Consider the following 24117-nt stretch of genomic DNA (forward strand, 5'->3'; position numbering starts at 1 on the left):
GTAGGTTAACGGGAAGGGAGTTCCAGGTCTTGGCAGCGAGGTAGGAGAAGGATCTGCCGCCAGTTGCGGTACGGTGGATGCGGAGGACGGTGGCGAGGGTGAGGTTGGCGGAGTGGAGTTGGCGTGTCTAGACGTGGAAGTTGAGACGCTCGTTGAGGTAGGCAGGGCCGGCGTGGTGGAGAGCCTTGTGAGCATGGATCAGGAGATTGAAGATGATCCTTTTGTTGATGGGGAGCCAGTGAAGGTCTCTTAGGTGGACTGAGATGTGTTTGTGGCAAGGGAGGTTGAGGATGAGTCGGGCTGAGGTGTTCTGAATGCGCTGAAGTTTCTTCTGGAGCTTGGCCGATGTTCCTGCGTAGAGTGCGTTACTGTAGTCCAGTCTACTGCTAATGAGGGCATAGGTTACCGTTCTTCTGGTTTCAATGGGGATCCATCTGAAGGTCTTGCGAAGCATGCGGAGGGTATTGGAACATGAGGATGAAATGGCGTTGACCTGCTGGGTCATAGTGAGCGATGAGTCCAGTATTAAGCCGAGGTTGTGTGCGTGGGGGTGTTGGAGTGGCTCCTAGAGTGGCAGGCCACCAGGAGTCGTCCCATGCTGACTTGGAGCCGAGGATGATGATCTCTGTCTTATCCGAGTTCAGTTCGAGGCGGCTTACCTCCATCCAGTTGGTGATGGCGTGAAGTCCGTTGTGGAGGTTGGTTTTCGTGGTGGCTGGGTCCTTTGTGAGTGAGAGGATCAGTTGTGTGTCGTCCGCGTAGGAGACGATGTTGAGGCCATAGGATTGGACGATGTTGGCGAGCGGTGCCATGTAGACATTGAAAAGGGTGAGGCTGAGAGAGGATCCTTGTGGTACTCCGCAGATGGTCTTGGTGGCTTTCAACAGGAACGGAGGGAGGCAGACTCTCTGAGTTCTGCCGGAGAGGAAGAATTTGATCCAGTCGAGGGCGTTTGGCGGATTCCAGCGTCATGGAGGCGTGTGCGAAGTGTGTGGTGACAGACATTGTCGATGGCTGCCGAGAGGTCAAGGAGGATGAGGGCCACAGTTTCACCTTTGTCGAGCATGATCCTGATGTCTTCGGTAGCGGCAATAAGAGTGGTCTCGGTGCTGTGGTTCTTGTGGAAGCCGGATTGGGAGATGTCGAGCAGGCTGTTGTCCTCCAGGAAGTGTGAAAGCTGGCTGTTGACTATCTTCTCGATGACCTTCGCTGGGAAAGGGAGTAGGGAAATGGGTTGGTAATTCTTGAGGTCTTCGGGGTCTGCCTTGGGTTTTTTGAGCAGGGCGTTGACTTCGGCGTGTTTCCAGCTCTCAGGGAAGGTGGCGGTCTCAAAGGAGCTGTTGATGATGGTGTGGAGCTGGGGGGGGTGATGATTTCGCTGGCTTTACTGAAGACATGGTGAGGGCAGGGGTCGGCGGGAGATCCGGAGTGGATGGTGCTCATGGTCTGGGTGGTATCCTAGTCGTTGGTGTGGGTCCAGTCGCTCACCAGGTTGGTTTCGTTGGGTGCGTTGGGGTTGGCGCTGGCAGTGGTGGTTGTGGGGATCGGGGAGGCGAAGCTGCAGTGGATGTCTGTGATCTTGCGGTGAAAAAAGATGGTGAGGGAGACGCAGAGGTCTTGCAAGCGGGCAGGGGGGTCTGCAGAGCAGAACTTAGGGTTGGTGAGTTCATTGATGATTCTGAAGAGCTTCTTGCTGTTGTGTGCGTTGTTGTTGATTCGTTCTTTGTAGAATGATCTTTTGGTGGTCCGGATGAGCTGGTGATGCTTGCGGATGGCAGTCTTGAGGGCGGCGTGGTTGCTTTCTGTTTGTTCTTGGCACCAGATCTTCTCGATTTTCCGGCACTCCCGCTTGGAGGCCTGAAGGTAGGTGGTGAACCAGGGTGATTTCTTGCTGGTGCGGGTGTTGGTAGATTTCCTAAGTGGAGCAAGGGGGTTCGCGAAGTCGTCTAGCCATTGCTTGGGGTTGAGGGCGGTGCTATTGGGGTGGCAGGTGTTGGGTGGCGGGGCGAGGGTGGAGATCAGTTGGTCCTTAGAGATCTTGTTCCAGCTGCGGTGAGGGGTCTGTTGCTGGTGGTGGTGAGTGGTGGGTTTCTGGAAGGAGAAGTGGACACAGCTGTGGTCGGTCCAGTGGAGTTCGGTGGCATGGGTGAAGGTGATGTGGCTGCTGGTGGAGAAGATGGGGTCGAGTGTGTGGCCGGCTAAGTGTGTGGGCGTTGTTAAGAGTTGTTTGAGTCTGAGGTTGGCGAGGTTGTCAAGCAGGGCTAAGAAGTTGCTGTCATCTGTTTTCTCCAGGTGAAAAATCAGGTCGCCGAGGAGCATGTAGTCCATGGAGGCGAGGGCGTGGGAGCTGATTGTGTTGGTGATGGTGTCACAGAATTGTGGACGGAGGCCTGGGTGTCTGTAGACAAGGGTTCCTCTCAGGGTGGTGTTGGCGTTGACGTAGATCTGGAAGTGCAGGTGTTCGGTGGCATCGATGGTGTCATGGGTGTTGGTTGAGATCCTGATGGTGCTCCTGTGGACTATGGCGATTCCTCCTCCCGGTTTGTTGGTGCGGTCTCTTCAGGTGATTTTGTAGCCTTCAGGGATGGCTATGGCGATGTCGAGTTCCGAGGAGGGGTTCATCCAGGTTTCGGTGAGGAAGGCAATATCTGGGGAGGTTGTCTACAAAAGCTCATACTGGTTACGACTCATGATTGTAGGAAGTTTAGCAGTTGCCATCAAGGGACGAGTAGACCAATATGAAGACATTGATGGCTTCCTTATCGGCCCCATCAAAAAGTTAAACCCAAGAACTATTTCAAATCTTCCAGATTTGTGGGAATCCACTGGCTAGCTCTAGAGTGTGGCCTAAGTCTGGCAGCGTTGTCCCTCAAATACTGCTCTGCATACAAATTAGTCTGCTCAACAATCTCTTCCAAAAGTATATTGTCCATAAACAACTCAAAGAAGTTGACAGGCAAAAAGTTTTCCGTATTATCTCGACACCCTGGGAAACCAGTAAACGCAGGCAACTGTGGCTGCTCCATGTTTGGTGCAACCCACGTGTCAGGTCTTCCAATGGGAAGCCTTTCAGCCGCTGGCTGATGCACCATTGGCACATCAGTGTCCTCCTCTAAAACAGGCACTTCATCAGCACTGAGAGTGGCTTCATCAGAAAATTCATCAAAAAAACAGAAAATTCACGTCCCGAATCTTGCACTTCCTCCTCTGCTTCAGATGCAGAGTCAGTCTCATAATCATGGTCAGAAAATGACTCAAAAAGCCCACCAACAACCAGCTGAGCGATCATCTTACGGTTAGCCTTGATCCTTCCTTCAAAAAGTAACTGGACAAATGCACCACCAACAACCAGCAGTGTGTAAGATAAGTAATAAACAAAGTGTAGCTTTATCACTAAGAGTTATAAACTATACCGCTCACTTGCCTGAAAAAGCTTGACTCACCAGCAACTACTCTGCACAGCCACAGCAATCACCAGAGATATCCCACTAAAAAGAAAAAAGAAAAGCAAATTAGACATAAGACAACACAAATATCATTGTGCATAAATCTAAGGACAATTTCACACACAATCCTGCATTCAGTACACCACCTACAAACATGTCATTCATGCATGGCAACAATACTCTTTTGGAGTAAATTTATTTACTTACGTAAAACATGCAACTACGCAAACCGCAGGGGAACCACTGCCAAAACCACAACAAGCCACAGCAAAGGAAGCAAATGCTTTGAACTAGAACAAAAAGGAGAAATAAACTCTTATAATTACAAATGCAAATACTTCGCCAGTTGGCAAACACTCCGCCACCAACCATTTATAAATTTTCCCCGGTGTCTAGTGTTCTCTGCTTGGGGGCAGGTGGGCCTAAACAAAATTGGCCAATCTGTCCCCAAAGTGGGCAGAAATGGCATAATATATATTGCCCTCTTTGGGGGGGGGGTGACCCTTGCCGAAGGAGCCACTCACCCTGGGCCTAAAAAAAATAGGCTGATGGGGGCAGAACTGCCCAATAGTGCTTTTTACCCCTTGGGGGCGCCCCTTGCCCAAGGAACCCCCCCCACCCCCAACACAAAAAAACAAGAAAAAAAAATTCCCTGCCGTCTTTATGGTTTTGTGCCCGCCCTGGGGGCAGAAGGGCCAAAAAATAAATAGGCCAATCTGCCCCCAATGGGGGCAACCCTTGCCCCCCCACACAAAGCACACACACACGATCCCAGGCGCTAAGTGGATTCTGCCCCCCTTGGGGGCAGATGGGCCTAAAAACAAATAGGCCAATCTGCCCCCAAGGGGGGCAGAACGCCCCAATAGTGTTTTTTGCCCCTTGGGGGTGACCCTTGCCAAAGGGGCTGCCCCGACACAAAAAAACAGCTTCAAAAACAATCCCTGGTTTCTAGTCTACTGCCCTCCCGGGGGCAGATCGGCCTAAAAATAAAAGGCCGATCTGCCCCCATGGGGGGCAGAAACAGCGATAAATATAATGGCCTCCCAAGGGGAGTGACCCTTGCCCACGGGGTCGCTCCCCCACACTGTAAAAGCACACATACACACTCACTAATTCCCTGATGTCTAGTGGGCGCGATCGGGCAGAAGGAATGCTGAAAGAGACATTGAGGGAAAGGAAAACCCCTTCCTTTCCCCCGATGCCTCTTTTTGTGCAATCCCCCCCCCCCCCCCCCACTTACCGGGAGGAAATACTCACCTCCGTGCCTGAAGATGCGCTGGAAGCAAGTGGCTTCCAGCGCGTCTTGCACCCTTTGATGATGTCAGCGCGCTATTGCACGCTGATGTCATTGAGGGGTGCGGGGGGTCGGTGGAAGGGGAAGCGATTCCCCTTCCAACCCAGACCTGGGGGCGGGGTGGGAGGGGGTGTCCCTTGGGGGAGCGCTAGCGCTTACCCCCGAGGGTCGGTACCAGGACGTAATGGTTACATCTGTGGTGCCTCAGCCACGGACGTAACCATTATTTCCACAGATATTGCAATGCTCAGTGCATAGTATCAGGCAGCAGTAAAGGTGATTGAAATGAAAGGTTGAAGTCTAATACTGGACTTAAATAGAACACAAAGGTTGCTCGTGGAGCATTAGGGGATTGGGGGCATATGGCGAACAAATGTTACATTCCAAGATTAGATTTCTGAGGTATAGAGAAATTGAGAGAGAAGGCAGAGAGAAGAACGTTTGAATCTCAGCTGCTTGCAAGGACAGGAAAAGCCAAACCAGATAATGTCCACAAGGGACTCTGGGGATTATGTGAAAGGGAAACAAAGAACTCATCCCCGCTTCATAGGTTTTTCTTGGGACCAACGATTAACCATGCCTCTTTATAGCTTATGCCTTGTAACAGTGCTAATGGGGGGCATATACAACATAAAACTGTAAATTGAGGGATATCGATAACAAGAAGCTTTTCAGCTTTGTGTTCCACCTGACAGCAGAGAAAACTCAGACATTGTTCTTGTTTGTCTGCAATGTTAGTTTAACCCCTTTATTTATGCCTACCCATGTGTTTTCACTCTACATCTTAGAATGGCATTGCTTCATGGAAGTTGAGGTACATGGTTGACACATATAGTGCCAGAATTTCCCATGCCTCTGTCAGATCAGTGAATCCCACACCTTTTTCTCAGAACAGGAAGTGACTCTGATTGTGCTGCTGGCTGTGCGCTGTCTGCTTGTCATGGTACGGTATGACATTTATAGAGCGCACAGATATAGTGTCCCGGCACTAATTTCAAGGCTGCCCACAAATCACATTTCATCATATTGAGCTTGTTGAAAGAGCCAAGTTTTAATTTTTTTCTTAAAGATGGGTTGCTCAGTTGTAATGCAAAGCTCAAGAGGAAGATTGTTCCAGGCAACCAACCCTAAGTAAGAAAAAGGATCTGCCCCCGGGCCTGGCAGATTTTTGGAATTGTGGCTAATAGACTGTAAGATGACTGTAGATTTCTTGGGAGGGGGCATAATAACAAATCCTCATCCTCAAATAACCAGATCCCACGTCTTGCAGTACTTTGTGAACAAGGACCAGGGTTTTAAAAAGGATCCTCTTTTCAATAGGAAGGCAATTAAACTCTTTCAAATGTGGGGTCAAATGGGTTCTTGGGAAAAGGTTAAGAATAATTTGAGCTGCCTCATTTTGTACCACTTAAAGTTTGTTAAGAAGATATTCTGGAAGAACCAAGTATAGTGCATTTCCGTAAACAATGTTGGAAGGTATCAAGGCTTACATCACCTTTTTCACAGACTGAAAAGGTAAAACATTTTTCAAGGTGAGTAACCGCCCAAAACAAGAACCAACCAGTGCCTGAATTTGTGGTTTGAACGGTGAAGGCACTGTCAAATTAAATTCCTAAATGTCTTGCAGTGCCCTGTTGTGGGCCAGGGAGGGGGGCGTCCTTCGGCCAGAAGGTCCTCCAAAAATCTGACGGTGTAGGGCCAAAAAACACAATCTCGTTTTTGTCAGGATTACATTTTAATTGGTTGGTGGACAGCAGTGGAACACATTAGAAAGGCAGTTTTTAAAAGCCTCTCCATCAAACTCTTCTCCCTTTTCACATGTAAATAGAAGCTGGGTTTCGTTGGCACATGGTATTACATTAGCCCCCAGAATTTCATCTAACACAGTTTAGGACAAATGGTAAGCTTTGAATAAGGTAGGGCTAATTGCTGAACCTTGAGGCACCCCAACTGCCAACTCATGGATTGGAGAAGAAAAAGGTGGCCTCCAAACTTCTTGACTTCTTTCATCCAGGAAGGAAGTAGGCCACTTCAGGGCTAGGCCACCAATCCCAATGGATTGGAGACGTGCAATCAGTTGTCATGGGGGACAGTATTGAAGGCCGCTGATAGACCTGACATAATCTGGATGGCCTTCACCCCTTTACCTAAGGTGCTCTTTACGTGCTTGATGACCTCTAACAGGGCCATCTCCGTACTGCAGTTAGCTCTGAATCCAGACTGACTCGTATGCAGGATATTATTACTTTCCAAATATCCAGAGAGTTGTGAGTTTACAAATTTTTCTAAAACTTATGAAAAAGCAGGAAGTAGATAAATGGCCCTATACTTCGCTTGAACTTTGGGATCAGCAGTAGATTTTTTTAAGCAGAGGCAGGATTTTGGCACATCTCCACTGCAACAGAACTGTTCCAGATGACAATGAAGTGTTCAAAACTTTATTAGCAATGGGGTTAATAACATGTGCTGCTTTGGCAAGTATACTGGGAGGGTATGGGTCAGATGGAGACCCCTGATTTAAGGCTCTTAATAGCCCCCTGTGATTCCTCCATAGAAATAGGTGGAAAGTTAAAAAGAGTTGGCAGCTCAGGAGTGGTCTTATTAGAATATGCAACCTCAAGATGAATATCAACAGATTGTGAGTCTGGATTTGTTGAATAGTAGTAATTGTATCATGAAAATACGAGGCCAGCAGATCACATCATTCAGCTGAGGATTGATGGCGGTGTCGAGATTCATGGACATTTTTTACAATTTTGAATATTTCTTTGGATTTCCTGCCTGACTCGGCAATCCTTATCTCAATATATTTTTTTCGCTGCGTGGACCTGTGAATGATAGTTTTTTTAGTGCTAACCTGTATGTGTTTTTATCATCCAAATTATAGCTTTTCCGCCATTCCCTCTCGAGACGTTTACAGTGTTTTTTTACCAGTCCTAAGGTCCTCATTGAGCCATGGGGCTCACTGTTTGGTTCTGAGGGATCTGACTGTGGAGGCCGGAGCCAAGTCATTAATGGTATTAAGAATCCAGTCATCCATGCACTCAACATCCGATTTGAGAACCTCAGAAAGAGGAAGGGGTATTTGCTTTCAAGGAGTGGCACAGGTCTATAGGATGAATTTTGTGGAAGGCTTTTGATTTGGTTCAGGTTTATCCGAGTGGAGTTGGTCATGTTTTATTTGTTGCCATTTAAACTTAATTAGATGGTGATCAGGCCATACTAATGGTAAAGGATCAAGAGGTTCAGCCTTCAAATTAGAAAAAACTTGGTCTAAAATATGACCAGCTTGAGGAGTTTGTTTAAACACCTGTTGAAAAAGACCAAGAGAAGACATGGTATCTGGAGGAGTGGCTACCTCGGAGTCTAATCGTTTATCCATTTGGAGGTTGAAATCCTCTAGCACTAAAAAATTGGCATATTTTAGAGACCAAGGGGCCAAAGTGCTGCCCAGAGATCTAAAAAAAGGACCAACATGACACAGAGGTCTATAAATAAGAGCCCCAGCTATAGACTGCTGGAAAGACTGGGTGAAGTCAAAGCCTAAACCTTTGGTGCCTTCTTATTCCAAAACAGGAATGGGAACGCATTCAAACTCACTGTTATATATTATAGCCACCACGCCCCCTCACCTCTGCCATTTGAGCGATCGTTACTTAGAATTTTATATCTAAAAAGAATGTATGTAGATGTTGTTGGATTAGAAAATTCTATGAGCCATATTTCTGTAAGAAACAGAATGTCTGGCTTTTCTTCTTCTAGAAAGACAGAAACATGCATTTCAATGAGTGGATATTCAGTAAAGCAGCCAAGAACTGCACCATGAGTGGGCTATTTATTTGGGTACTAGCTGTTGTCATACTTTTTGCTGAAAGTTTGGGGGCCCAATGATGGTGTGTACAGGAAAAATCATCTTTTGGTGTATTAGGTGGGAAGTGGGGCACACAAGCCGACTTAGGGGCTAGGCTGCGCAGAATGGACCTATCATAAGTAATGTATGGCCTGTCTTCTTTTAATGGTTTCATTCAGAGTGTAGAGCCTGGCCTATGCGGAGGTGGGGAGTAGAGAATGTCTGTAGAAAAAGAGAGAGGGCAAGGAAAGTTATTCTACATGCAGCCTCTTCATAACTACTCTTTTTCCCTATGCAGCTGAACAATTTCACAGGATAAATGTATAGGTGAGTTGTCTTCAGTCACAGAATGTTCTACCACTGTGCCACAGTGGACACCATAGTCAACTCAAGCTTTCTTTTCATTGTCTGGATGTCACTTAGAATACCTCTGTGGGAAAGAACCCTAATATTGATAGTTACCCATCTATGATCCTATATTTTTTGTCATCAGCAGTAGTAGTACCTATGCAAATGATCCAAAATCTGTTATTGTGAATTAATAAAAATTATTTAGGTAAGAAGACATAAAGTCATGAGAAAGGCTGAAGCAACATGGAACCAGTATTATCAGCTCAAAACGTCTTGTCTATTGTAATAAATAATGAATAAACCGTTTGATTGGAAATGCTGCAGCTAACTCTTTGTAACTCTGGAGAATACTTAGGGAAGTATTTTTATTAGTTTTATCATCTTTTGGTCTTCGGAAAGGGAACTAATGTTATCCAGTATTGGATCTTTCATAAATTCACATGCTTGAATCATCCCCGTCGTCGAAGTGGGTGTCCCACGGTACATAAAATAGCAATAATTAACAAATATATATTTTTTTGCCATAGCCTATAATGGAAATACCAGTCACTCATATAGCCTATCCAGGTCCTTTTGTGAAAAGGACCCAAACTTGCCTGCTGACCAAATAGGCACCAGCACCCTCTAGAACACTCTCCAGAGAAGCTCCTTCCCTCAGATTTTCTACTGCACGTCGTGTGAAGGGAGTCTCACTGAGCTCTGCTCAGTTTTCTGCTTCTTCAGAAGCTTTTTTCTCTCAGAGAAATTAAAAAATGTCGGATTCTTCTAGAAAAGGCCTTTTCCGCCCTTGCAAGACCTGTGGAAAGAAAAGGCTCCATGTGGATGATCCACATAAAGACTGCTTGCATTGTCTCTACCCACAACACCAGCTGAAGGACTGCAAGATATGTCGTACTTTCTCCTCAAAAACCCTCAGAGACCGTGATGGTAGACTCCTGACATGGTTACAGGCAAAATCCTGTACTTCAGGTGAGGAGAGTGGGTCAGGGAGGCCACACAAAAGGTCCAAATCTGAGGACCTGGGCCAGACAGAAAAAACTAGAAAGAGGCAGAAATTGCATCATGGAAAGGCCTCACAGACTTCAATTTCCTCTGAGCCATCCTCTCCTCTTCAAAAGAAGGAGTCCTACTGCCTTTCTCCTTCCTCAGAGCCTTCTACCTCTAGAAAGGTAACTATTAAAATTAAGTCGACGATGACACCACCGCTGACGACCGTGACGACGAAGATGGTATTTACAGCTACCGTCTCCACTACCTCGTCGACGAGACCATCGTCAGCGACGACTACATTGGCATCAACGGTAAGGGCTCCTATCCCCTCAATCAAACCTCCGTCTACGAGGACTCCATAACAGAGTGCGTCGTTAACATCATCGACGACGACAACATCGTCGCTTATAACACCGTCGACGACAGCCCCGTCAACTATAATATTACCAATTACAGCGTCATCGGCTGTCTCACCGTCGACGAGGACACCGTCGAAGAAGGCATCGTCGATGACACCATCGTCAACGAGAGCACCGTCGACGAGACTATCGTCGATGGAAAAATCATCACTGGACACAGTACGGTCAACGGCATCTTCAACTTTGACACCATCTACTACGTCACTGGTGCCTGTCAGACAGATAGAGGCTACTCCTACCTCTTCCAGGTCTCCGGATCTTCGAGTCATGGTGAGGATCACATCTCTGCCCAGATCAGACATTTATCCCATACACACGTCTCCAAGCAAGGTGTCAACTTTAGTACCCAGTCATCTACTCGACTGGGAGGAATCTGATGAGGGTCCATTCGGAGATGCACACAGCCCATCACAGCTCCACGTTAAATATCAAGAAGAGGACGACGATGATGAGTATGACCAATACCAACCATATTACTCACATCAATAACACTATTACCAACCAAGAGCGCCTCAGCCAAGAGACTCCATACAGATGCATTCCTCCTTAATCCAGGACTTACAATCAATGCTACAGGATTATAGGAGGAGGTTCCCAGTTGCAGCAGCAGATCAGCCACCACCGCCAGTTTCTCCTGCTACACCAAGCAATGTCCCTCCTCCTCCAGCTACTCCAAGAATGACACCCCACTCTGTGTTAGCTGCACCCCCTAGTGATGAAGGGTCCACTTCAGGGGAAGAAGAGGAAGAAGGAGACATTTCTACCCTGCAACATCCTACTGAGGAATGGGATGACTACTTGGCCCCCACTCCTTCTCCACCACCTCCTCACCCTTCTGATTCTCCACCCGAGGATATAGGTGGTTTCCACAATCGAATGGACAGAGCTGCCGCACGCTTCCACCTTCCAACATCTGTCTCCCAGTCGGAATGTTTCCTACATGATTTTAAGGAGCAGTCAAGGAAGTCTGTATGGTCAATTCCGATTATTGACTTTATGTGGAGCGAGGGTACAGAGATTATGCGCAACCCGGCAACAGTTCCACCAGTCCCGCAAAAACTGGACAAGAAATACAAGGCAACCCAAGACTCTCTAGCATGTCTCACTGGCCACCCAAAGCCTGACTCAGTTATTTCACAAGCTGCTCAAAGGGGTTCTAAGAACCCATCGACGCCTATCTCTACTCCTCCAGACAGAGAAGGAAGGAGATTGGATAAGGTGGGCAAAAGATTCTCCTCCATGTCAGAAATCACTATCAGAGCAGCAAATTCATTGGCAATCCTGGGTCATTATGATCGGCAAATGTGGTCGGATATGCAACCTTTCATTGTCCTCATCCCTGAAAGCAAGCAAGCAGAGGCATGGAAGATCCTCCAAGAAGGTGAGCATACGTCGGAGGAGATAATCAACTGCGCTCTAGATATACCCTCCACCGGCTTTCGTCAGCTAGCTGGTGCCGCGGTTTTACGCCGCCAAGGTTGGCTCAAAGCCACATCTTTCAGGCCGGAAGTGCAGTCCAGAATCCTCTACATGCCCTACGATGGCGAATCCCTCTTTGGCAAGCAGGTAGATGACGCGCTCCAGGCCATCAAGACCGACACAGACACAGACACTGCCAAGTCCCTAGCTACCCTACAGTACCGGAAACAGCTCTTTCTGGGTGCTAGAGGAAGAGGATTTACCTCATTTTGAGGTTCCTTCCACAGGCAGTACCAGCAACCCCAATATAGGCCTTCCTACCAACAACAGTACAGGCAACCATCTACGGCTTCCTACACCAGACAGGGAGGAAAGAGAAGACAGGGTTCACAAAGCAGAGATCAACCCAGAAAGCAATGATCTTCTCCAGGCACCGGCTATGCTTCCCCAATGTTCACACCATCAACAAATAGGAGCAAACATCTCCAACTATATCCAGGAGTGGAAGAAAATAACATCAGACAAATGGGTACTGGATATAGTGACAAGAGGTCATACCCTGGAATTCATACAAAAACCACTGCATCATCCACCAAGAACAGGCAGACCTCTCCATCTTCGTCTGCTTCAACAGGAGGTATTCATTATGCTTGCCAAGGGAGCTATAGAAAGAGTTCCAGTTCAGCAACAAGGTCTCGGATTCTACTCCTGTTTCTTCCTAATAAAGAAAAAGTCTGGGGAATAGCGTACGATACTAGATCTCAGGAAACTCACCAAGTTCCTTCGGAAGCAATCTTTTCGGATGATCACACTGTCAGATATCATGCACCTCCTCAATCCTGGAGATTTTATGACAACATTGGATCTCCAGGATGCCTATTTCCACATACCAATACATCAGAAACATCGCAAATATCTCCGCTTTACTGTAGCCGGTTCCCATTATCAGTTCAAAGTTCTACCATTCGGGCTGAGGTCAGCTCCAAGAATCTTCACAAAATGCCTTGCTCCAGTCGCAGGTTTCCTCCACAGCAAGGGTTTCCAGGTGTTTCCATACCTGGACGACTGGCTCATAAAAGCTCCGTCGATGCTACTAGCCTCCAAAGCGACAAACGCTTGCTTGAAATTATTCCACAGTTTGGGGCTAACATTAAATCTACAGAAGTCGGTCACACTTCCCTCATGCAGAAGAGTCTTCCTGGGTGCAGAATTAGACACAATCCAGAACAAAGCATATCTCACTCCAGCAAGGCAGCAGAAGCTAACCTACTTAGCTGTCAGAATCTCCACAAAAGAGTTTGTTTCAGTACGACTGTTCAAGTCGCTTCTGGGCATGATTTCCTCGGCCATCTTCCTAGTTCGACTGACAAGGCTGAGAATGAGACCGTTGCAAGAAGAACCACAACTCCAATGGACCCAGTCGCAAGGGTCCTTCGACGACTTAATAACTATCACACCAAAAATTCAGCAGGCGTTGAAGTGGTGGTCTCAGACCAACCACCTCTCCCAAGGTCTTAAGTTTCTAACACCAATAACTTCACCACAGACGCTTCCTTGGAAGGCTGGGGAGGCCATTTGCAAGATATGCGCATTCAGGGAAGATGGTCCAATCTTCAGAAAGGAATGCACATAAACCTGTTAGAACTGAAGGCGATCGATCTCACGCTCAAGGCTTTTCTTCCTCACATCGCAGGGTCCTCAGTGTTCGTCAGGACGGACAACACAACAAGTATGTTTTACATCAACAAGCAGGGAGGAACAAGATCCCTCTACCTCTCAAGGGAAGCTCAGTCTCTTTGGGACTGGCTCACACTGCACAATATTCGCCTCAGGGTGGAGCACCTGCCAGGGGTCAACAACGCCCTAGCGGACTCTCTCAGCAGGACGGACGACAACTGCCACGAGTGGGAACTCAACCAGAACATACTCAACGGCATCTTCCAACGATAGGGTCAGCCGATCCTAGACTTGTTTGCCACCAACCTGAACGCCAAATGCCAGTTCTTCGCCAATCGATACCCACTCCCGGGGTCGTGGGGAAATGCTCTTTTGATGAGATGGTCCGGCATCTTTGCCTACGCTTTTCCCCCCATCCTGCTGATTCCCAGGCTCCTCAAGAAAATGAAGTCCGAATGCTGCAAGATTATTCTCATAGCCCCCAGATGGCCCAGACAGTACTGGTACACGGAGCTCCTACTCCGGTCTGTGGCCAATCCAGTCCGCCTTCCTTGCAACCACAACTGTCTCACGGAGAATCAGGGTCTAATCCTTCATCCCGATCCAACCCTCAATCGGCTCATCCAGAATCATTAAGCAGTTTATGAAAGGACTCTTCCGCACTTTCCCTCCGGTGCGGCTACCTCCGCCAGAGTGGCACCTTAATATAGTCCTGTCTCAGCTCATGAAAGCTCCTTTCTAACCTATTCACAGGGCGGAACTCAATTACATCACATGGAAAGTGGCAACCCTGCTTGCTCTCACTTCCACCAGGAGAGTCAGTGATATACAGGCTTTCACTACTAAAGAACCTTTTTTTGTTTTTTTCTGATGACTTTGTTATGCTCAGAAACAACCCCAGATACATTCCCAAGGTGCCATCTTCATTCCATCTCAATGAGTCCGTGATACTATGAACCTTTTTTCCAAATCCAACTACAATCGCAGAAAAAACTCTACATTCTTTGGACATCAAACGATGCCTCAAATTTTACCTTCAAAGTACCAAACAAATCAGGAAATCAGATCAACTCTTGGTATCTTATTCTCTTGGACGACAAGGAACAGGAGTCACCAAGGCCACTATAGCCCGGTGGATTTCCCCTACAATCCAGTTCTGTCACACCAAGGCAGGAAAACCGTTGACTAGGCGCCCGAGAGCCCACTCCACGAGAGCAGTCTCCACATCGGCTGCTTTGTTTCAGGGTATTGCCCTGGATAAGATATGTCAAGCTGCGACATGGAAAACTGCGCACTCCTTTACGCAGCACTAATATTTGAAGTCATCGCAGAGAACCGACTCTCTAGTAGGACAAGCTGTTCTACGTCATCTCTTTCATTAAGGTGAGACCTTTCCTTGGTTATATAGAAATGGTTTGAAATGCAAATAGCCATGATTTCCATCCTATATACTTTGACATGCTTCTATATAAGTATGTATGTGGTTATTTATATGAATATATATGTGTATGTATAACACGGATGTTCATTATATGTGTATATGTACTTAGAAGTATCTATATTTCTTTGAAGTTCATAATGCAAGATTTATGAGCTAACTATTTTATATAGGTTGTAAAGGATTTCCATGCTCGCACCCTCCATCCACTGCAAGTATAATGTTTATCAACAGTACTGCTGACTATTCAGATTCAAGCATGTGAATTTATAAAAGATCCAATACTGGATAAGAAAACAAGTTACTTACCTGTAACTACAGTTATCCAGTATTGGTATCTTTCATAAATTCACATGCGACCCACCCTCCTCCCCTTGGACGCTCGCATTTCCTCTCAGGTAATAATTTTTCACTCTCGTGCTGGAAAATCTGAGGGAAGGAGCTTCTCTGGAGAGTGTTGGTGCCTGATTGGTCAGCAGGCAAGTTTGGGTCCTTTTCACAAAAGGACCTGGATAGGCTATATGAGTGACTGGTATTTCCATTATAGCCTATGGCAAAAAATATTTATTTGTTAATTATTGCTATTTTATGTACCGTGGGACTCCCACTTCGACGACGGGGATGATTCAAGCATGTGAATTTATGAAAGGTACCAATACTGGAGAACTGTAGTTACAGGTAAGTAACTTGTTTTGTAACTCAGCTCACTGCAGCACCATCTCTAAGGAGCAGCCTGGCATTAACTGGTAGGCAAAGTGTCCGCTGAGCAGAAGAAAACATGAACTAAGTCATGTTCTGCTCTACATATGCTGCCTTTTGTAAAATATTTTCTAGGAATGATTTTCTAAGATTTAGTTATGCACAAATGTGCTTAGTATTTATTCATTTATAAAATTGTTACTGGACAGCATCATGGAACAAGGACATCCTATACAAAGAGGGAGCCCATTTAAAAGCTTTCAGAATGGGAAATAGTCAGAGATCCGAAGAAACTGGAGCAGAAGAGCATTGAACAGTTGCAGGTCAAGAGTCTAGAAGGCTGTACACCTGCAATGGACATGTTTGAAGTATAGCTGCTTTTACATGGTTCCTGCAGGAATGTGAGGTTTAAGAGGTTAGAAATCGAAATTGAGCCAGATCAGAAGTAGGCCATTTTCAAAAAGGGTTGAAAATGCTGCTTTATCGCTAGCCTATTGTGAACCTGGCAAATACTATACACATAGTTGTAGTTGCAAAAACTGCAAGGGTCCACTATGTTCTTCAGTCTCTTTGACTTCGCGATCAAGGCTTCTGGAAGCTTAAGACACATATAAGTAACCAAACAGCAAGCAACCCATCACCCCAGTACATAGAGAATCTTCTTGAGTGGTGCAATATGTGCGATATTATATTTCCAGCATTAAAAGTTTGTTTCCAGCATTAAAAGTTTGTTGTTTTTTTTTGCTAAGCATATCACTTTGTGTGAAGATTTGTGGGGTGCATTGGTGTAAGAAGTGCTGCATCTGCAAAATTGTTGTAGTTCAAAGAAGTCCTGAGGCAACCCTGTGAATATGTCAGAAGGAAAGTATAATTTCTAAAGACTAAAGCTCAGTCTACCTCGTTTTTTTGTCATCAAACTGCACAATGCACCAAGAGTGAGACTCTTTTAGGTTTGTCAAATGTTATTTTATAATTTTAGATTGACGATTACTACAATAATAAACACTTTAAGCCTCATTACGACTGATCGCTGAAGCCCCTGCAGCCAAAAGACCGCCAGTACTGGAGGTCTTTTGCCCGCCATATTAGGAGTGTTCCGCTGGGCCAGCGGGCTAAAACAGCATTTTCGCCTGCTGTCCCAGCGGAACACTCACCACAACATTGACGCCTGCTCGAAAATTGAGCCTGCGGCAATGTTGTGGTGCATCGGGTGTGACAGCATCCGTCGTGCATTTTACTGCCTGATATTCGGGAAGTGAAATAGGTGATGGGCCTGTGCATGGGGGCCCCTGCACCTCCCACGCTAAGTGCAGGGGTCCCCCGACACCCCCATTCCTGGCGGATGGGGACTCGTAATGCCCTGGCGGATTACAACCGATGGAACTGCCAGGATGCAGGCTGGCTGCATCCTGGCGGTGTCGGCGGTTGGACCGTGGTGGCTTCGCCACAGTCATAATGGGGCGGTCAGACCGCCCTGTCTGCTGCAGTCTGACCGCCATTGCGATACTGCAGGCCTCGTAATGAGGACCTTAGGGCCAGGGGTTCTAGATACCTATTATAGTTCTCTCAAAATAAATAATAATTTTGATTCCACCTATATTACTGAAGACTGAATGTAAGTTTACTACTTATTTTATTTCAGGAGTTCTTCTCAAGAGTACTTTCTGAGACTGCAAACCTGATTGCACTGTGGATGTCAGTAGGGTTTGCTCATGGTAATATATATATTTTTGTAACTATTACAATTCAGGATTATCATTGCTGTTGGTAATTATTGTGGTTTGATGTTTCCAATATAAAGAATGAAGCAAGAGACTTCTTTAGCAAAACTAACTAAAGCTGTCTCTGAGTGAGGATCATTACCAAGTAGGTCACTGACAGGCACACTACTTTATCAGGCTTAGCGGGAGAAACTTCATCTAATTTTCAAACCCAAATGTGACAGGTGGTCATTACTCTTTATAGGTTAGCTCCAACCTTTATAAATGACACCATGATGCTAGCACCACTCAACATGTCCTTGAAACTGGGACTTGCCTTGGACATTCACTCTCTTGGTGTTAAGCCACAATCCAAGGTTTTCGTTTTGGCAGCCAAACCCTACTCTTAAGATGCCATTGTCAGTGATTTTGCAGTCCCCTGATGACACCAGTTACAAGAAGTAACCTCTGGTATGAGATCACACTTTCCTCTTCGTTTCACTCCTTAATTTCCAAAACAAAACGCCCTAGGTCTGGGTTCAATCTTTCTGAGCTGACAGGGCATCTAGGGTGACACCAAGACACTTTTTAGTCCTCCCCACTCCTGCTAGATTGTGGTTTCCGCAGAGTTTCCACCCTTCCCTCCTGCCATTTTATTATCAGACTTTATCCTCTATATGCTGTCATCTTGTACTGATGCCAAAGGCACACAGATTGCTCTGGACTAAGAGAACCTTACAGGATGCCTACAAAGAATCAGGAGTGGTTGCATGACAGTCGGCTGCAATTAAGTGGGGCAAAAACTGTAGGTGATACTGTTCGACACAAGGCATCTTCTAGCCAATTCAGCTCTCTTTAATCTCCTCACCCATTATTTTGCAACCATCAGATTCACCTGGACACAAATGTGAATCCTCCAATTGAAAATGTCTTCTTTTATCATTCACACTGTGACAAAATTGTCCATTTGACCCTGGCTGATGTAATGGCTCATGTAGTTGCAGCACTAGTTAATTCTGCGCTAGATTATGTCAAAGTCCCGTATGTGGGTATTGCAAATACCCTAACTGGGAAAGATCTGGCAGCCTAGGATTATGAGGGTCGCCTCATTATGGGTTTGAGGAACCATTACATTGTATTGAAGACCAACAGCCTTAATGTGAAGGGCATGGTGGATATCAAATGCTTCCACAGAGGTACTGATAAGAGCCATGCGTGTTGTCGCTCAAGAGTTTTCCTTCACTTCCATGTCACCATAGTAGTATGGAAACGGCAATTACTGAGATATAATACTGTAGTGGGGCAGGAAATGTAGCACTTGCTTTAGGACACTGTTGGTGTGGAAGCATACAGATTGGTTAGAGCCTTCTTGTATGTTTACAACCCTGTACTAGAACACACATAACTGTGTGTAGTATTTCATTTTGCTGTGCTATTGAAGTACTTCTTGTTTTACTGAGACAAGCACTGCGCTGGCCATACGTCATTGTGCCTGTTTTTTGACTGTTGAGTTCTGAATCGATGTCCCCCTCACCACTTTCCTGAGAAGCCCTTTACTGCTTGCCCTCGCTGCCTTGAGATTTAAGTGCACAAAATGTGTACTTGCAGAACCATAATAGGATGCGCCCACACAAACAAGAAGCAAATGACCCCAATCACCACGTTGTGGCCCAGAAGCCCCTGCCTGTCCAGTGACCCCCCTACCTCAGTAATTTTGTTAATAAAGTGATTGAGAATAAATCTATGTATTCCAGACATTGCTACATATTAACAGCACATACCATATTGCCTTTGTCGGCCTACCATCCTTTCCTCTGCTGACTACCTTCCAAGATATAGTGCACTCTGAAGCAACTATCTCAGATTGCCTACAACACATCATAAAACAAATCCTGTCATACATTAATACATTTATATTGCTGCTTGAGACACACTGGTAGACAGAAGCATGAGTTAATCATGTTTGTTAACCCCTCCCCTCATTACTTTGTGGGACTCTATATCACCTTTCCCTGAGATGGGAGAGGAGCATCTATGTTTCCTTCTTTGAGTCTAGACCCCTGAAGTGTGTTCTGTCTGCTGGATCTAGTCATACAAACACTGTACCATTGATTTATTTGTGAGACTAACAGTTTTCTGATATCCTGGTTATATTGCGAGATTGTACCCTAACTTTAGGTCAGTGAGTCCATTGCCTCCGGCAGGTACCAACAATTTAATTTGGTGTCTCTAGACTTGTAGGTGCCCCTGCGACCTAAAAATAGTGACCATAACCAGCTCGTACCGAGATATAGAGATTTCAAGTTTGTGACACTGATTGGCGCATATTTCTAGGTGCAAAATGTTCTCCTGGAATCAGAACAGTATGTAAAAGAATCCTGTTTTGTGACTGCCTGTCAGGGGCACTAGCCTGTTAGAGCATGTCAGTATCCACTTATGGGTCAGCCTGCCACTGCTCCTCCTCACTACCACAGCAGCATGTCAAAGCACAATGATAATTTTGCTCCCTTGCCCAAATGCTTTGGCTCTCAGAGCGAAGCAGCACCCCCTGTTTTGGCTCTTCCCTTAGGTTCTCTGGCCTACCTGCATCTGTGATATTGTTTACCTTGCTGGTTCAGACCATGCTCCGTTCAGCAACTTTGTTTATTATTAGGTCCTCGGTTCTACGTGTGCCCAGAAATGAGTCTTGCTGATTAACGCACCAAACAATGTTTTTGACTAATTGAATTGTCGAACTGCAAGGGACAACGCTTGCAACAGGATTGTAAACTCACAATAGTTCACGTTTATTATAAAAAATCCAGAAATCTGAAAGTTACTGATGAGTCAAATTATTGAATAAACATCAACATGGTGATATTTTCTATCCTTTGTAGGTCGAGCGCAAGTGCTTTGACCTTTTGTAGGTCTTGTGGGCTTTTAACTACGCCCATCTCACACTCATCACCCATTCCTGGGCTTGCCTTTCAAAAATTACTAGACGTCATTGGTAAATGCTTTACGTTTGTCCCGTCTTGAGGCTGTTTTTGTCACGTATTGCAGACTGCCCCTGTTACATAGATTATTGCACGATTGCTGATATACTTCAGCGTGGGTGAACTATTTTTTTTTCTTTTGTCTATCCCCTTCGTGCTGCATGGCGGCCGTGGCGCTTACAGGGCGAACAGGCATAATGGCAGGAACTCGATCAGCGGTATTGGTGACATTGTTCACAGTTATTTAATCAGTCATTTCTTGTGACTCAACCCTTAAAACACATGAAAGTGGTAAATGCTTTACGTAAAACAGTAATCATCAAAGCGAAAGTGGCTCTCCCAGCACAGCGGGAGAGCCGATACTACAATTTTCACTACACTCGAGACTCGCCCCATAATGCTTTGCAGGGCATTACTTTAAAAAATATTTTTACTCATAACATCACCTGTGGTGGTCCTAGGACAATAGAACCACCTACAAAACGTTCAGCTCAACATGCTTTTTTTGTCTACATCATCTCTGGGTCCCCACACTAGGTTAGTAGGACAGCAAAATAATAACCCCTCCCACCATTCAGTGCCTTTTTAGGCACTCATGGCTGGAACTTACAAATGCTATTTTCTTTGTGGTGTCCTCTAGGGACTGTTCTAAGCATTACAGTCATATCAACCTACTAAAATATTTGTGGCACGGAAACTTGCCCATAATGCTTTGCGTGGCATTACTTTTACAAAACATTTTTTGCTCATATCTCAGCCTGTGGTGGTCATGGGACAATGGGACCACCTTCAAAACATTGACCACATTTTGTTCTTTCTGTCTACATCAACTCCGGTCCCTCACTCTGTTAGTGGGGACTCTAAAATAATAACCCCTACCACCATTCATTATCTGTTTAAGCCCTCTCAAGGATGGAACATTCATTTCACAGCTGAGAGAAGTTATATTTTATGAACCTTGTTTGTAATGTCTTTGCAATAAACCTTCTAGCCTTGAAGGTGTATTGTGCACTAGTATTCTAGGAGCTAAATATATATTTACTCTGCATTACTTTCTCTTTTTTCATGTGGTTATGCTCTCTTAAGGGCTGACTCTGTGGTTACATGACCACATTTCTTCCAAATGCTATTTTTATTGTGGTGACCTCGAGGGACTGTTCTGAACATTGCAGTCAACATACTGTAATATACGCAGCACGAAAACTCACCACATAATGCTTTGTAGGGTATTACTTTTACAACATATTTGGACTCATAACTCAACCTGTGGTGGTCCTAGGACAATGGAACAACCTTCAAAACACTCTTTCTGTCTACATCATGTCTGGGTCCCCACACTACATTAGTGGGGACTCCAAAATAATAACCCCTCTCACCAAACAGTGTTTTTAAGCTTTCTCCCGACTAGAACTTTTGTTTTACAGCTGGGACAGGTTTTGTGTTAAAGGCCTTGTTTGTAATATTGCACTAGGCCTGCTAGCCCTAAAACACCCTCTAGGGGCTAAGTATATCGTAACCTGCATTACTTTCTCCTGCTTTTGGGGGAGGGGGGTTATACCATCTAGCGGCTAACAATATGGTTACATGACCATGTTTCTTACAAATTATATTTTTGGTTTTGGTGCCCTCTAGGGGCTGTTTTGTGCATTACAGTCTAATGCCAAAAGTTTATTTCTCATATAGGTTTATATGATAATTTATGTGTTTTAACCTCTTGGGTGCCTTGGACGAGATGATCTCGTCCAAGGCTACAGTTCCCCTGTGCCTTGGACGAGATCATCTCGTCCATGGCACAGGGGAACTTGGGGGCGCGCTAGCGCGCCCCCGTGCACCCCCCTTCCCCCCCCAAGTCGGGGATGGAAGGGGAAGACCTTCCCCTTCCACCCCCGACCCCCCCCCCCCACCCCCCCCTGTGACGTCAGCGCGCGCGCGCTGATGTGTCACAGGGGCCTCCCTCGTTGCGCTGGAAGCTCTGCTTCCAGCGCGATTGAAAAAGAAATGCAAAAGCATTTCTTTTTCAATCACTTGGGAGGCCCGGAGGGGCTTCAAAGGGAAGGAAAAGTATTTCCTTCCCTTTGAAGTCCCTCCGAGGGTTTCAAAAGCCGGATTGCTTGCAATCCGGCTTTTGAAACCCCACTAGACACCAGGGATTTTTTTTTTTTCTTTGAAATTGACAAAAGGGAGTGACCCCTTGGGCAAGGGTCGCTCCCAGGGGGGGCATTTTTTTTAAAAGGCCTTTTCTGCCCCCCCTGGGGGCAGATCAGCCTTATTAGGCCGATCTGCCCCCAGGGGGGGCAGAAACCTCTAGGCACCAGGGACCATTTTTTTTTTTTTGTTTCATTTTTTTTTATTGAGGTGGGGAGCGACCCCTTAGGCAAGGGTCGCTCCCCTTGGGGGAAAATTATATTTTGGCCATTTCTGCCCCCCTTGGGGGCAGATTGGCCTATTTTGAAGAGGCCAATCTGCCCCCAAGGGGGGTAGAAACCACTAGACACCAGGGATTATTTTTTTTTTTTATTGTTATTGACAAAAGGGAGCGACCCCTTGGGCAAGGGTCGCTCCCAGGGGGGGCATATTTTCGGGAAGGCCTTTTCTGCCCCCCCTGGGGGCAGATCGGCCTACTATTAGGCCGATCTGCCCCCAGGGGGGGCAGAAACCTCTAGGCACCAGGGACCATTTTTTTTTTTTTGTTTCATTTTTTTTTTTTTGGTAGGGAGCGACCCCTTAGGCAAGGGTCGCTCCCCTTGGGGGAAAATTATATTTTGCCCATTTCTGCCCCCCTTGGGGGCAGATTGGCCTATTTTGATGAGGCCAATCTGCCCCCAAGGGGGGTAGAAACCACTAGACACCAGGGAGTTTTTTCTTTGCGTGAATTTCACGCAAAGGGAGCGACCCCTTAGGCAAGGGTCGCTCCCTGGGGGGGAGGGCAATTTATTTTAGGCCATTTCTGCCCCCCCTGGGGGCATATCGGCCTATTATTAGGCCGATCTGCCCCCAGGGGGGGAAGAAACCTCTAGGCGCCAGGGCAAATTTTTTTTGGGTGTTTTTTTTTTTTGTTCTTTCTTTTTTTTAGAGATGGGGAGCGACCCATCAGGCAAGGGTCGCTCCCCTGGGGGGCAAATTGTATTTAGACCATTTCTGCCCCACTGGGGGCAGATTGGCCGATTTTAGGTCAATCTGCCCCCAAGGGGGCAGAAACCACTAGGCACCGGGGATTTGTTTTTTGGCGCCAATGTCACGCAGGGGGAGCAACCCCGTAGGCAAGGGTCGCTCCCGGGGGGGGGGGGGGGGTTGGGGGGGCAAATTTATTTTAGGCCATTTCTGCCCCCCCGGGGGACAGATCGGCCTATTATTAGGCTGAACTGCCCCCGGGGGGGGGGGGCAGAACACTCTAGGCGCCAGGGCAATTTTTTTTTTGTGTTTTTTTTTTTTGTTGTTTCTTTTTTTAGAGATGGGGAGCGACCCATCAGGCAAGGGTCGCTCCCCTGGGGGGGGGGCAAATTGTATTTAGACCATTTCTGCCCCCCTGGGGGCAGATTGGCCAATTTTAGGTCAATCTGCCCCCAAGGGGGCAGAAACCACTAGGCACCGGGGATTTGTTTTTTGGCGCCAATGTCACGCAGGGGGAGCGACCCCGTAGGCAAGGGTCGCTCCCGGGGGGGGGGGTGGGGGTTGGGGGGGCAAATTTATTTTAGGCCATTTCTGCCCCCCCGGGGGACAGATCGGCCTATTATTAGGCCGAACTGCCCCCGGGGGGGGGGGCAGAACACTCTAGGCGCCAGGGCAATTTTTTTTGTGTGGTTTTTTTTTTTGTTGTTTCTTTTTTTAGAGATGGGGAGCGACCCATCAGGCAAGGGTC

The 24117-nt window shown here is 46.5% G+C and overlaps 1 protein-coding gene across 1 annotated transcript in view; it reads left to right on the top strand.

Annotated features, from left to right (window-relative positions):
- Positions 1 to 24117, top strand: part of LOC138262453 (protein adenylyltransferase SelO-like) — a gene marked incomplete at its 5' end in the record, with an annotated part of 306692 nt that overhangs the window by 159252 nt on the left and 123323 nt on the right. The window contains one exon of the mRNA XM_069212347.1: positions 17226 to 17298. Within this exon, the coding sequence (XP_069068448.1) occupies positions 17226 to 17298 (73 nt within the window). The remainder of the gene's footprint in view (positions 1 to 17225; positions 17299 to 24117) is intronic.

The sequence above is a fragment of the Pleurodeles waltl genome, chromosome 10, assembly GCF_031143425.1.
Source record: "Pleurodeles waltl isolate 20211129_DDA chromosome 10, aPleWal1.hap1.20221129, whole genome shotgun sequence".
NCBI classification, from domain to species: Eukaryota; Metazoa; Chordata; class Amphibia; order Caudata; family Salamandridae; genus Pleurodeles; species Pleurodeles waltl.